The sequence below is a fragment of the Lindgomyces ingoldianus genome (assembly GCF_010093535.1).
Source record: "Lindgomyces ingoldianus strain ATCC 200398 unplaced genomic scaffold BDR25scaffold_29, whole genome shotgun sequence".
Taxonomy (NCBI): domain Eukaryota; kingdom Fungi; phylum Ascomycota; class Dothideomycetes; order Pleosporales; family Lindgomycetaceae; genus Lindgomyces; species Lindgomyces ingoldianus.
Genome location: NW_022985190.1, coordinates 304,093 through 316,666, shown reverse-complemented (window position 1 = coordinate 316,666; position 12,574 = coordinate 304,093). Strand labels below are relative to the sequence as shown.

The 12,574-nt window shown below is 50.3% G+C and overlaps 4 protein-coding genes across 4 annotated transcripts; 1 reads left to right on the top strand and 3 right to left on the bottom strand.

Moving 5' to 3' along the window:
• Nucleotides 1–309: 309 nt before the first annotated feature.
• On the bottom strand, nt 310–2,335 carry BDR25DRAFT_335881 (uncharacterized protein; the record flags this gene model as incomplete). The annotated part of the gene is made up of 4 exons (XM_033693056.1): nt 2,116–2,335; nt 1,826–2,069; nt 1,022–1,774; nt 310–796 (listed from the first exon to the last, which is right to left on the bottom strand). Exons 1-4 carry the CDS (start codon nt 2,246–2,248, stop codon nt 310–312), a joined length of 1,617 nt encoding a protein of 538 aa, XP_033544278.1. The 5' UTR covers nt 2,249–2,335.
• A 1,647-nt stretch (nt 2,336–3,982) lies between these two features.
• Nucleotides 3,983–4,669, bottom strand: BDR25DRAFT_358559 (uncharacterized protein; the record flags this gene model as incomplete). Its single annotated transcript, XM_033695972.1, has 4 exons — nt 3,983–4,007; nt 4,040–4,098; nt 4,131–4,404; nt 4,458–4,669. The coding sequence occupies 4 exons, from the start codon at nt 4,667–4,669 to the stop codon at nt 3,983–3,985; spliced, it is 570 nt and encodes a 189-aa protein (XP_033544277.1).
• A 2,833-nt stretch (nt 4,670–7,502) lies between these two features.
• BDR25DRAFT_395234 (acetyl-CoA acetyltransferase IB) lies at nt 7,503–9,069 on the bottom strand (the record flags this gene model as incomplete). The annotated part of the gene is made up of 6 exons (XM_033698363.1): nt 8,904–9,069; nt 8,798–8,847; nt 8,668–8,740; nt 8,125–8,614; nt 7,579–8,059; nt 7,503–7,552 (listed from the first exon to the last, which is right to left on the bottom strand). Exons 1-6 carry the CDS (start codon nt 8,966–8,968, stop codon nt 7,503–7,505), a joined length of 1,209 nt encoding a protein of 402 aa, XP_033544276.1. The 5' UTR covers nt 8,969–9,069.
• A 174-nt stretch (nt 9,070–9,243) lies between these two features.
• BDR25DRAFT_266837 (elongation factor 2) lies at nt 9,244–12,519 on the top strand. Its single transcript, XM_033687016.1, has 3 exons — nt 9,244–9,283; nt 9,339–12,066; nt 12,126–12,519. Exons 1-3 carry the CDS (start codon nt 9,264–9,266, stop codon nt 12,369–12,371), a joined length of 2,994 nt encoding a protein of 997 aa, XP_033544275.1. The 5' UTR covers nt 9,244–9,263; the 3' UTR covers nt 12,372–12,519.
• Nucleotides 12,520–12,574: the final 55 nt, after the last annotated feature.

The following is a 12,574-nucleotide window of genomic DNA, read 5'->3' as shown; positions in this document are numbered from 1 at the left end:
TAGCACACAGCAAGGAAGCAGAATTGGAAGACGACAGCAAAACGATGGTGAAGCAGATATACATATACTTGATATCTATACCCTTCTTCACTTCACTCGAAGATTCAATGTTGCCACTTAGCTAAACCCATATGTACGCTCTAAAACCCCCTTTGAAAATGCAGAAAGCCGATCCGAAATGTACCTCCGTGTGTATTTATATACAAGAATGGGTATATCTGTAACGTTTCCTTCAGCACCCCTGCCTCTCCCCCACCTTCTCCGACTCTCCATCTCCCGCAGCTCGTTTAAAGGACTCCTAGATCATCTTTAATGAGGGTTATGCCTTCGCCTATGCTCCCTAACATGTCTCGCTCGCCTCGCTGCTGGAGCTGGTGTCTCGCCTGGATACGGGACGGTAACGACGACAGTTTGGTATACAGTTTCGACGATCTTTTTGGAAATGATGTCGGTGACGACAGGGACTGCTACTGTGGAGGTGCAGGGTGTAGATGAAGCCGATACTACGCCTGCGACCGTGTTTTCCGAAGGGGTTGGGACGGTTGCTGAGCTACCTGGGTTCAGCGGCGCGGAAGCGCTTGGTACTGGGACTACGGTGCTTGCAACCGCGGACGAACTGGCCGCTGGGGCTCCGGTACTCTTGCCTGGAGTTGAGGGGGTTGCCGAAGAGGCTGCAATAGTGCTAGCGCCAGATGGCTGCTTGTGTGGGAAGCTGAAGCCGCCCATTGGGCCAACTTGGGTAGGCTGAGCTCCGACGGCTGATGTGCTAGGGGCATCGCCTGTGGAGACTGCTACACTGCTTCCTGGGACGGGGGCGGTTGCTGTTGGGACAACGGCAGAAGGGTCAGCTATGCTGCTAGGAGTGTCCGGAATGGTTGGAATGGGAGCAGATGCACTGGCTGAGGTAATTGGAGAGATAGCTGAAGAAACTGGTGCGGTCGATGCAATAGAATCGAGGGCCAGTGATGTGCTAGATCTGCGTCGAGACCTAGTGCGTCGTCCTCCAGTAGGGCGAGTCAACGTTGCCAGAGTGGTGGGTTTTGGAATTGGGACAGAGATTGAGGGAAGGTCGCTGGAGACAGGAGGGATGATGCTTGAAACGGGGGGGATGATGCTAGAGACTGGTGGAATCACACTCGAAACTGGGGGTACGATGCTAGATACGGGTGGAACCACGGAAGAAACTGGGCCTGACGGTGCGGGACCATTGCCGTTGTCCTGGTACACCTTCAGCGCGTTGATAGTCCAGTAAGCGTTCGCGAAAGCAGAGGGGTTGTTTTGCACAAAAGCATTGCAAGTGTCTGCTTTCGAAGCGCATGAGCCACTGCTCCAGACCTGACCAGCCCAGTCACCACAGAACGTTGTGTCAAAGACGATCTGCTGCTGTTTAAAGATGGATGGGATGTCGCAAGCGCCCGCGAATTTGGCAGCAGGCTTCCCCCAGGTAGTTGGATCGGGAGAATCGCCAGTGACATCAGCCGGGATCGATCCACGTGGGAAGAAGTACACGCTGATGGCTTGATCCGTCCACAGAGTAGCATATACGCCACCATTGTTGGCGTTCAACCCGGCACCATAGGTATTCTTCGAGGTGGCCTTGATAGAGCATCCTGCGTTTTTATCCTGGTTCGCCGCATTCACATCGCAATTGGAGGTTGCGATCTCACCCGCAAATGCTCCGGCATCAGAGGAAATAGAGCAACCGGCGCCAGTATGAAGTGTCATAGCATTCGTTTCCTGCTCGTTGACGCCCTCGAGGATATCGATCTCTCCACTGCAAAGCGTCAGTGCTAGATCTTCCTGTCCGTAAAAATCATCTTCTCACTTGGTAGGCCACGATGGTCCAACCATCCAAAAGGCAGGCCATGTTCCACATCCTGTTGGCATATGCGCCACATCCAACACTACCAGCCCGCTGTTATACGTCTTTTTGCTGGTGAGACGGATGCTCGGCCTGCCATTTGGGGTCTTGTTGGTGCTATCTACACCCCAAGATACTGCGCCGGAGTTGGTAGCATTGATCAAGCCGCTGCTTTGAGCGGTAGCTTGGTCAACATACTTCACGAAGCCTAGCGATGTTAGGATCTTCTTAGAGAAAGAGGCATTGGCACTTACCATTGGTTGGGTCAGGTGCAGTGAAGAAGTCAAATTGCTGATAAAAGTCTTTCATGTAGTCATCTTCGAGAACATAGCCAGCTATGGAGAGGTGAAAGAGGGTAGCAGCAGAAATGAATGTAGAGAAGTACATCTTGAACACAGAAAAGGAGCGACGTGCGTACTAGACGCAATGTAAAGAAGTGAAAAGAAGAATTGAAGAACGATGCGTAGATCGATGAAAGATCTCAGAATAGACGCGACCAATATGGGGGCACCACCTATATAGGCATCAAGGCCAGCGGGCCGCCCGAGGGGGTTGTCCGTTACGGTAATACCGCCATGCTACCACTCGATTCGACATCAAGGGTCCTGTTCCTGAGGCTAACGGGCGGCTGACGGACACGTCCTAATCAAGCTTTGTTTCAACACCAGACCAAAGCCACACTATCGCAGGGGCAGCGTACAGTGTTAGTGGCAGAGTCCGGTGATGAACACCTCAACCCTTCCAGCGGGAGCCGCATGAGCCACTCATGCGCAAAGAGAAGGCCTAGCTAAGCCAGGTCAATGTGCCTGGTTCTGTGGGACACGCAGACACTCTGTTTCATGCACATTGACGAGGTAAGCTGGCCGGGTGTGAATGGTGGTGCATGAAACGGTGATCCTTGGGATAGAACATACGACCAGGGCCTACCTAGTGGATCTGGAAGAAACGATGGGTTGAGCTCTGTGGCCGGCCAGTGTGAAACACAGAGGGGCACGAGGGAAGGGTGTTTCGAGACTGATTCGCTGAGGCAGACTTTCGGCAGCGGCACAGGACTAAGGGTTCGCTAAAGGGGAATGCAATACAGGATTTGTCAGCGATCTGTCGAGGACTTGACCGAGGAGAACATTTATTTCGCGGCAACAAGTCCAATCAACATTCGGCGCTTCTCGATATGGTCGGCGTCCCGCGAAAGACCACCAAATAGGTCTAATAATGTTTCCACTAACCTGAAACTTCGCGCTGCGACCCAATTAACTGATTTCTTCTCCCCAACACCAGAAACCTCCATGTCGCTTACCACCTTATCGCTGGCAATTATTGCAGCGCAAAGCAATAATACCCAAGAGAAGTGTACACTACCTCAAGCCACGTCGTCCAGAAATGTATTCTCTATTCTAGGTTCTGCTTTTTGACTTCCTCTTGCGCTATCTGACCTGGGTTTCCGACTTTCACGACACTTCGGACTTTGATGACACTCCGGACTTTCACGACACTCCGGACTTTCACGACACCCGGACTTTTCTGCTCCCAAGGCTTTGGGCGGACATAGCAAGTTCCCCTTCAAGCAACCAAATTTTCAATGCTGAGCAGTTCCATCCCCCATGTTCTAATCCTACACTACCAACTTGGACTTGGCATCTAGGAAATTGAAGTGAGATTGATTTGAAACACTCTCCCATGGAAGGATTATCCGAATCCTGACGATCATGGCACGACCTCTGAGCCATTATTGAATTTATGCCTTGCGGCAAAGGTTACTATTACAGTGCGATCGCAGTTTCTAATGTTTCACCACAGAAGGTGACCGCATTCCCGAACCTTTGAACTTGAGGTCAGGACCTCTGCTTTCTATGGTGTTTGATTCTGCACATTTAGCGTGCTGGGCCGAGACGGTGCACTCTCTATACTATCATATTAGAAAAATATCAATGCATCTCTTTCGGCCCTTGTTCCATGAATATAATGATTACAATAATCACTCTGTGATATGCAGCCATACTAGTGCTATCTAAGGCTTATTAAGGTTTTTTGTGTTCTCCTTCGCCGCGTCCTCCTCCGCCACATAGTTTATTCATTTGCCCGAATCTTTAAATCCTTTGAAGCTATACAGGGGAGCGATCCTCAAAGTATGTAGTTGGCCATTTCCCTATGTCCATATCCTAGCCGTACATATCCCACCGATTCCGTAGTGCTTCTGCAATATCATCGCTATTATCGTCATCGTCGCGAAAGTCGTCCTGGGGTTAGCATCTCCGCTCGTTGCTGTCACGCGGTGTAAAATCCATTGTATCTCCAATAGCCTGAAGTTAGGAAGCGGCCGTGATGCTGGATCATCGGTTTTGTGAGAAATTTCGTACCTAGAATAGATTACCAGGTTGGTCTTATATTGAATAGCTTCGCTAAGTTTGGTCCTTGATCTATGGCTGATAATGAAGGGGCTTGCAGGACATTGACTCCTGGAACGTGGGGGCATAAAGACAGCTAGTATATCCACACATTTCTTGTCGTCTGACATTCTGATCGGCTTAAGCGTGGAATATGCTCTTGCCCAATATCCATGCGCGTTGGGGGCAAGGCATATAAGGTTCTGACACACCTTTGCACCAAGAGGGAATATCGCGTTGTGCCAGGCATCCACACGCTCCTTAGACCAAAACTTTCATAAGGTGTCCCAAAAAGACTGTCATTACTGTTTAATAGTGCTATCATCGTATCGCATGGAGAGTGGGTAGATATGTGCAGCTTCATTCGGTTTCCTGGACTTCGCAAGAACACATTTCCTTTGGTCACTCTCGCGGCACTAGACATTATTAGTAAGAAAGAAACTTTACTGAGGATAGACTAGCCAGGTCTCGCTGTATCTTAGAGAGGATGGAAGGAGAAAGGATTGAAAACAAAAAGTTGGGAAGTGACAGAGTGGCGTTAGCGAACCTTCTACTCGCACATGCTCGATAAATTTACAGTCGAGAAGCCAAGGATTTGTCAACGAGTTGCTAAGTAGGACTTAGTAGTCACGTGTTTCATTAAGGGTCGATTAGGATATAGGCAAATAGCGTTGACAGTGAGAGACTTAGCCCGGCGGACTCAGCACTTGGAATCTCCACATTCACGGATATTGTATTGTATAGATCGTATATCGTGCGCCTTTTAGTATTTCTAAGTTCGCATAAACTCAAGGCAGCCCAACCGACAGCATTTTCCCAAATCGAAACCAAAGTCTTGCGACCTCCGTTTATGGCGCAGCCATGAACTAAAAAAGTACTCCGTTGCGTACGTTTTGGCTCGACCATTGTACGAGTGGGAGCCTGGTTTACTAGATTCGGCAGTGGCTGTATGTTTAAGGATGGCAAGGTCCGGTCCTTTGAAAGATTAACTGTATAGTAAAAAGTCCGTACCTGGGTGATGCTTGCGCGAGAATTCTTTGTCGTGCAAATGACTTTCTTCAAACAGTACATCTCTTTATGCTTATTTCCATGCATCACCTAGTTTGTTCTTAGTTCCAACAGTTTATTTTAGAACTCTCCGCACACTTTAAACCTCCCCTACGGATTCCATCAACACCACAACCACGCGACGCCTCCATCCTCCACTCCGGACTCCTTCATCCCTTCCAGACCCATCTCCCCAAAATCGCCCCACTTTCTGAAACCCCTACCTCTTCCAGCCCCTTAAATAACCATCTTTATTTCCGTCGTCCAATTTTAACCAATCACATGCTCGATGGAGCCTTAACGATCACATGCTAGTACAACACCATCGTGCGGATCCCTTCGGGCTAGTTTCCGAACATGTTAGTCAATAAGGCTTAATTTGGAGATGAGCCAGTGTTTCTTTGGCCTCCTTCCGAATAGAGGATATGGTTGCCTGACATAATTTTTTAGAGGTTGGAATGCTTTGTCTCATCGTCATCGGAGAAATCCATTTCCTCACCACGGCACGCCAGGTCGTATGGTAGAATACCCAATTTCAAGTTTTTGTCCTTTCGTTACTGCGCCGCACTGTGCAAACTTCCATTATGATGTTTTCCTTCAATCCGCCGTCAAGATTTCCATCGCGCACTAGTATTTCATAGCTAACCTTTCATTTCATCTCTATCCTTGAGTTCAGCCAGACCTCCATCTTCCTATCTCCTATATCCAAACCTGCTCGTCCTCCAAAATAACCCAAACACTTGCTCCGCATCTGCCCCAACTCCCCGGCACTCTTGAGTCTCTCTCTATATGCTTCAATACTAGCGCGAGTATCACACCTACCCTCATCTTCTTAACTTTACATATCCATCTCCATACCCATCAAGCCTAACTCCCCAACCCGCAGACGCTCCTACCGCAACAGCGCAAACAAGCACCGGTTTTCCATTTCCTTCATACCCACAATTCCTGGAATAATACCTTTCTCCCCGCTAAACAATATATTCCTGTTCTCGCTACTGCGCTACCTTCCATCCCCGCTTCTCTGCCAACTCTAACGCACCAGTCCTGGTAGTTATAATAGGTCAGTCCTGCGGGCAATACTACTCACTACCCGCGAGCGTGCGATGTGGGGACGGTTATAAGATATACTAGCCACCATTCCACCCCTTCTGGGGAGAAAAGCCATGGCGGAGGAGGGAGTCGATGGGCGTGTCTGAGATGCCGAGGTAAATCGTTTTAGTTTTGGGGTTAGTGTTTGGGTTGGTGGTTGGGGAGTTGGATATTGTGGTTGAGAGGGAACGAGTCGGTAAGGATTCATTCTGTTTTCGCAGGCTAAGAAGCGCGAGCCGTATGTTAAGGGTGCTCTGGATAGCTCGAGAGGAAACGAGTGGCTACAGGGGCGGTCTGACGGGGATAGAGGCAAGAAGCTAGGAGGGAGGTTGCATGCGGTGGAAGTGTTAGCAGTGAGGGTGAACAGCCTACCTTTGTCTGTCTCACACACAGCCCAACACTGTAACTGGCACTGGTACTAGCACTGGAATTCCGTGAGTACACAGAGCCAGGCCCAGATCCAGACACAGGACTGGACATCGCACTCGGCAGATATACTTTGCTTTATCTCCCTGTCCTGATCTCTATCCCGATTCTCTATAATGCAGGTTTTTAGCTCGAAGCCTGGGACCCTAAGCGAACTCATCTCTCTCTCATCACCGCCGGTAGTTGACAGAGAACAAATTCTAGAATGTGAGAGTTTTGAGCTGCGTGTGGCACGCAGAAGCTTTCTCCCTGCAATTTTGGATGTGTTTGTATTCGCGAGTATATTGGTGGTTGTGGTTGTGGTTGTGGTTGCACTATATGTGGTATTTTTGTCAATGGTTTTTCATTCAAGGGTAGAATGGCGAAAGAGAGGCATGGAAGAGGAGAGGAAGCGGGAGAGGGGGGTTAAAGGCAGGATGTGAGAAGACCATTATGTAGATCTTAAAGGGGGTAGGGCAAGGAAGGCAGATAAGCGCGGGGGGGTTGGTAGAAAAGGAATCGAGTTTGGGTACGCTTTTGATTTAGGAGATAATAGTCAAAGAGTCGTGACGATAAAATCCTGGAATCCGTGAGACATTGGGGTAAAGAACATGGAGGGGAGAGAAGGGGTCATTGTTATTAAATGACTGGTTAGTGGTCTTAGTATGTTTTCTCAATTAAATAGGCATGCAATTGTCTATGTAGTCTCTCCCCTACCGTCCACTTACATATTCCTCCTTCCTGTTGGGATTTACTGCAATGACTCAATGACAATAGCAGAGGCGCCACCGCCGCCATTGCAGATACCCGCACACCCAATCTTGCCCTTCTTTTCCCTCAACACACCCAAAAGCGTTGTCGTGATCCTCGCACCTGATGCCCCCAATGGGTGACCTAAAGCAACGGCACCACCGTGAAGGTTAACCTTGTCTTCACTTAGACCTAGCAACTTCATGTTCGCCAGCGCCACAACGCTGAATGCTTCGTTGATTTCAAAGGCATCCACAGCGCTCTGCTCAACCTGTGCGTGCTTGAGAGCCTTGGGGATAGCGAGCGCAGGGGCGGTGGTGAATTTGGATGGGTTCTGGGCGGCGTCGCCCCAGCCAAGGATTTTAGCCATGGGTTTTAGATTATGGGCTTTGAGTGCAGCTTCGGAGACAAGAACGAGAGCCGCTGCGCCATCGGAGAGGGGTGATGCGTTGGCAGCGGTGACAGTGCCGTCTTTAGCCTTGAAGGAAGGGCGGAGGTTGCGGGTCTTGGATTCGTTAAACTGGCAGATGATCAGTAAACGCTGCAGGCGGATTATTAAACATTAATTATGGGCATAGTGCCTACATTCTTGGGCTCGTCGTCTGTGTCGATCGTGATAGCCGGCTTGCCTCGACCGCCAGGCACTTGGATAGGAGCAATTTCCTCCTTGAACCAGCCTGCTGCCTGGGCTGCATTGGCCTTCTTATAAGAGCGGATGCAGTAGTCGTCTTGGTGCTCGCGGTTGAAGCCATGATCATCCGCACACTCTTCTCCTTGAAGACCCATATGCTCCTTCTTATACGCGTCTGTGAGACCATCCTTGAGTACACCGTCGACCAACGACTGGTCGCCGAACTTGGCACCAGTCCTCATGTTGGGGAGGTAGTGTGGTGTGTTCGACATGCTCTCGGTTCCGCCAGCAACGACAATGTCGGCATTTCCAGTTATGATTGTTTGGGCGCCAACGATGAGGGCTTTAATGGACGAGGCGCAGACTTTGTTTACCGTTGTGCAAACGACAGATTCAGGGAGCCCGGCGCCAATAGCACATTGACGGGCGGGGTTTTGGCCGAGACTATTAAATACACTTAGACACCAACAGAGAGATATGGAAAATATACTACTCACTTCGCAGAAAGCACATTGCCCATGAAGACCTCCTGGATATCTTCAGATTTGAGGCCAGCACGCTCGACGGCGGCTACAAGAGAGAATTAGGCCAATTGATGAACTAAGTGAACAAGAAGCTAGCCCCCACCTTTGATAGCATGGGAACCGAGTTGAATTGCCGTCACACCAGAGAGAGAGCTGTTGGGGAGGTGAGCGCTTGCTTTTTGCCCCGCCATGCAATATGCAAAACATACCCCAGGAACATGCCCACCGGCGAGCGGACAGCCGAAACAATGTAAACTGGGGGGAAGGAAGACATTTTGGGGGGAGTCTAAGGACTGATGTTGAGAAAAGAAGGAGAAAAACCGCAAGATTGACACACTGCACGCGAGCAAGTTGTGTGAGAGCGAAAGAAGCTGGGGTGGAGTTTTGGGAGTGGGAGAGGAACATTCCAGCACCTGATTGGCCGTTCCCTTAACAGTGTTCACCGCCTTCTTTCGCGCTAGGCTAGACGTTTTGCCGGACCCGCGCCAAGCATCTCGAAATATCTGGAAAGCTTCAAGCTGGAGCTGTCGTCTCACCTCAAACGCTGCCTTTACCCATCTTCCGCCACGATGGATGATCTATACGACGAGTATGTATACTTCGGGTTTCTCTGTTTGACTTGGCACGTCTAATGCGCCCCATAGGTTCGGAAACTTCATTGGCGAGGCCGACTCGGGATCGGATGCGCAATCCACGGGCGAGGGTGCGGATGCCTACGTCCTTGGCGATGAGGAGAAAAGCGAGCCCCCATTGGAGGAGGATCAGCAGCTTATGGAGGTCGACGATGAGGGCCCATCGAACGCCGTGATCCTCCACGAGGACAAGCAGTACTATCCATCCGCCTCAGACGTCTATGGGCCCGGTGTAGAGATTCTTGTCCAGGAAGAAGATACGCAGCCATTGACACAGCCGATTATAGAGCCGGTGGTGCAGAAAAAGTTCACAGTGCAGGAGGTGGACTTGCCTCCAGTTCACTTCAAGAGGGACTTTCTCGCGGATTTAATGAACTATCCCGATCAGATACGAAACATCGCAATTGCTGGGCATTTGCATCATGGAAAGACGGCCTTCATGGATATGCTGGTTATGGAGACACATGATATCCAGGAAAGACTGGACAAAGCAAAGGGCCGCAAGCGTGAGGAGCAGCTGCGGTACACCGATGTGCATGTTCTTGAGCGTGAACGCGGCCTCTCAATCAAGGCGGCACCCATGAGCCTGGTTCTACAAAACGGTGCGCGGAAATCGCATTTGTTTAACATTCTAGACACCCCAGGACACGTCAACTTCGTCGACGAGGTTGCCGCCTCGATGCGATTGGTCGATGGCGTGGTCCTAGTCGTGGACGTGGTCGAGGGCGTTCAGGTGAACACGGAGCAGATCATCAAACACGCCGTGCTAGAAGACCTGCCCTTGACTTTAGTGGTTAATAAACTGGACCGACTGATCCTAGAGCTAAAGCTTCCCCCACAGGACGCCTACTTTAAGATCAAGCATGTAATCGAGGAGGTCAATACCGTTATCGAAGATACCCTCCCAGGACAGGGAGAGAAGAGGCGCCTAAGTCCTGAGAAAGGCAACGTGGCATTCGCCTGTACAAGCATGCGTTGGTGTTTCACACTAAAATCGTTCGCCCAGATGTATGCCAATTTCTACCCAGGAGGCAAGAGAGGGCCTGGTTTCGGGAAACAGAGCAAGAACATCGATGTCCCTGCATTCTCCATGCGATTGTGGGGAGATATCTCTTACAACCCTCGGAGTCGCAAATTCACCCGTAAGGGAGTAGAGGAAGGCTCAAAGCGATCATTCGTTTACTGGATACTCGAGCCTGTTTATAAGCTTTACTCACACACACTTAGCAAGAGCCCCGAGGACCTGAAGGACACGCTGGCCGAATTAGGCATTCAGCTCAAACCATCACAATATAGAACGGATGCTAGAGAGCTCATGCGCCTGGTATGTGAGCAATACTTTGGCCCTGCTACGGGCTTTGTCGACATGATCCTCGAACATGTTCCATCACCACAGGAAGGTGCGCAACGGATGCTAGAAAAATACTTTACCGGCCCTCTGGACAGCAAGACTGCAGAAGCTATGCAGAAGTGCGACCAGGATGGCCCGTTAGTCGTTCATGTTGCAAAATTGTTCAATTCAACAGACGCCAAATCGTTCCATTGTCTTGGACGAGTCATGAGTGGCACTGCACGGTCCCCTCAGTCGGTGCGCGTTTTAGGCGAAGGCTACACGCTTGAGGACGAAGAAGACATGGTTGTCTCCACAATCACGGACACATGGATTGCGGAGTCGCGATACAACGTACCTACCAGTGGGGTTCCAGCAGGCAACTGGGTCCTTCTCGGAGGTGTCGACAACTCAATTGTCAAGACTGCCACCATCGTGGCCCAGAAACTCCCCAATGATGAAGATGCATATATTTTCCGACCGATTAGACACTTCTTTGAATCTGTTTTCAAAGTCGCAGTCGAGCCTATCAACCCTTCCGAACTCCCAAAAATGCTTGACGGCCTACGGAAAATCAATAAGTCCTACCCTCTCATCACCACGAAAGTAGAAGAATCTGGAGAGCACATTGTGCTCGGCACTGGGGAGTTGTACATGGACTGCGTCCTTCATGACCTACGGCGGCTGTACGCCGACATGGAGCTCAAGGTCTCGGATCCTGTCACCCGTTTCTGCGAGACTGTTGTAGAGATGTCTGCCATAAAATGCTACGCCCTTACTCCAAACAAAAAGAACAAACTCACCATGATTGCTGAGCCGTTAGATCCAGGGATTGCAGAAGACGTCGAGGCTGGCAAGGTTAGAATTAAGGATCCTGTCCGCGTTGTTGGCAAGTTCTTCGAGGAGAATTACGGCTACGATTTGCTGGCATCGCGAAACATTTGGGCATTTGGACCTGACGACATGGGACCGAATATTCTCCAAAACGATACCCTTCCGTCAGAAGTAGATACGAAGCTACTTCGACAGGTGCGTGACACTATCCGGCAAGGATTCAGCTGGGCTACTCGTGAAGGACCACTCTGCGAAGAACCAATCCGCAACACCAAATTCCGTATCACCGATGTTAATCTCGCTGATGAAGCCATATTCCGTGGTGGTGGTCAAATCATTCCTACCTCCCGGCGAGCCTGTTATTCGAGCTTCCTGATGGCTAGCCCGAGGTTGATGGAACCGGTGTACAGTTGTAGCATGATTGGACCTGCTGATGCAGTGAGCAGTTTATACACGGTTTTGGGCAGGAGGCGAGGTCATGTGTTGCAGGATGGTCCCATTGCTGGGACCCCGTTGTACAGTGTGCGGGGCCTAATTCCGGTCATTGACAGCTTCGGGTTTGAGACTGACTTGAGGGTACGTCAACATCTATCCTCTCTTTCCCCCAGCTCTGCTTACACATTAACTCTGCGTAGATACACACTCAAGGCCAAGCGACCGTCTCACTGGTCTTTGACCGCTGGTCCATCGTTCCGGGCGACCCTCTCGACAAGGACCTTAAATTGCGACCGCTCGAACTTGCTGCTCCTCACGCGCTGGCAAGGGACTTCGTGCTCAAAACACGGAGGAGGAAGGGTCTGGCTGAGGACGTCACGATCAGCAAGTTTTTGGAGCCAGAGCTCTTCCGGCAGCTAAAGGAGAGCGGAATTTTGGATGGCTAGCTAATACACGACCAATAGGCGGGGGCACCTCACAAATGATTGTGATTGTACAATAGCATCTCTTGGGTGAATGACAGGGCTATCGTCGTATGATCAAATGATCGGAGCATCAGGCTTTAGGCTGGGGCTTCAAAAGGCTTGGAATGGGATATATATACCACGTTACAAGGTACGACCTTAAATCACCTTAGCTTCACCTCATG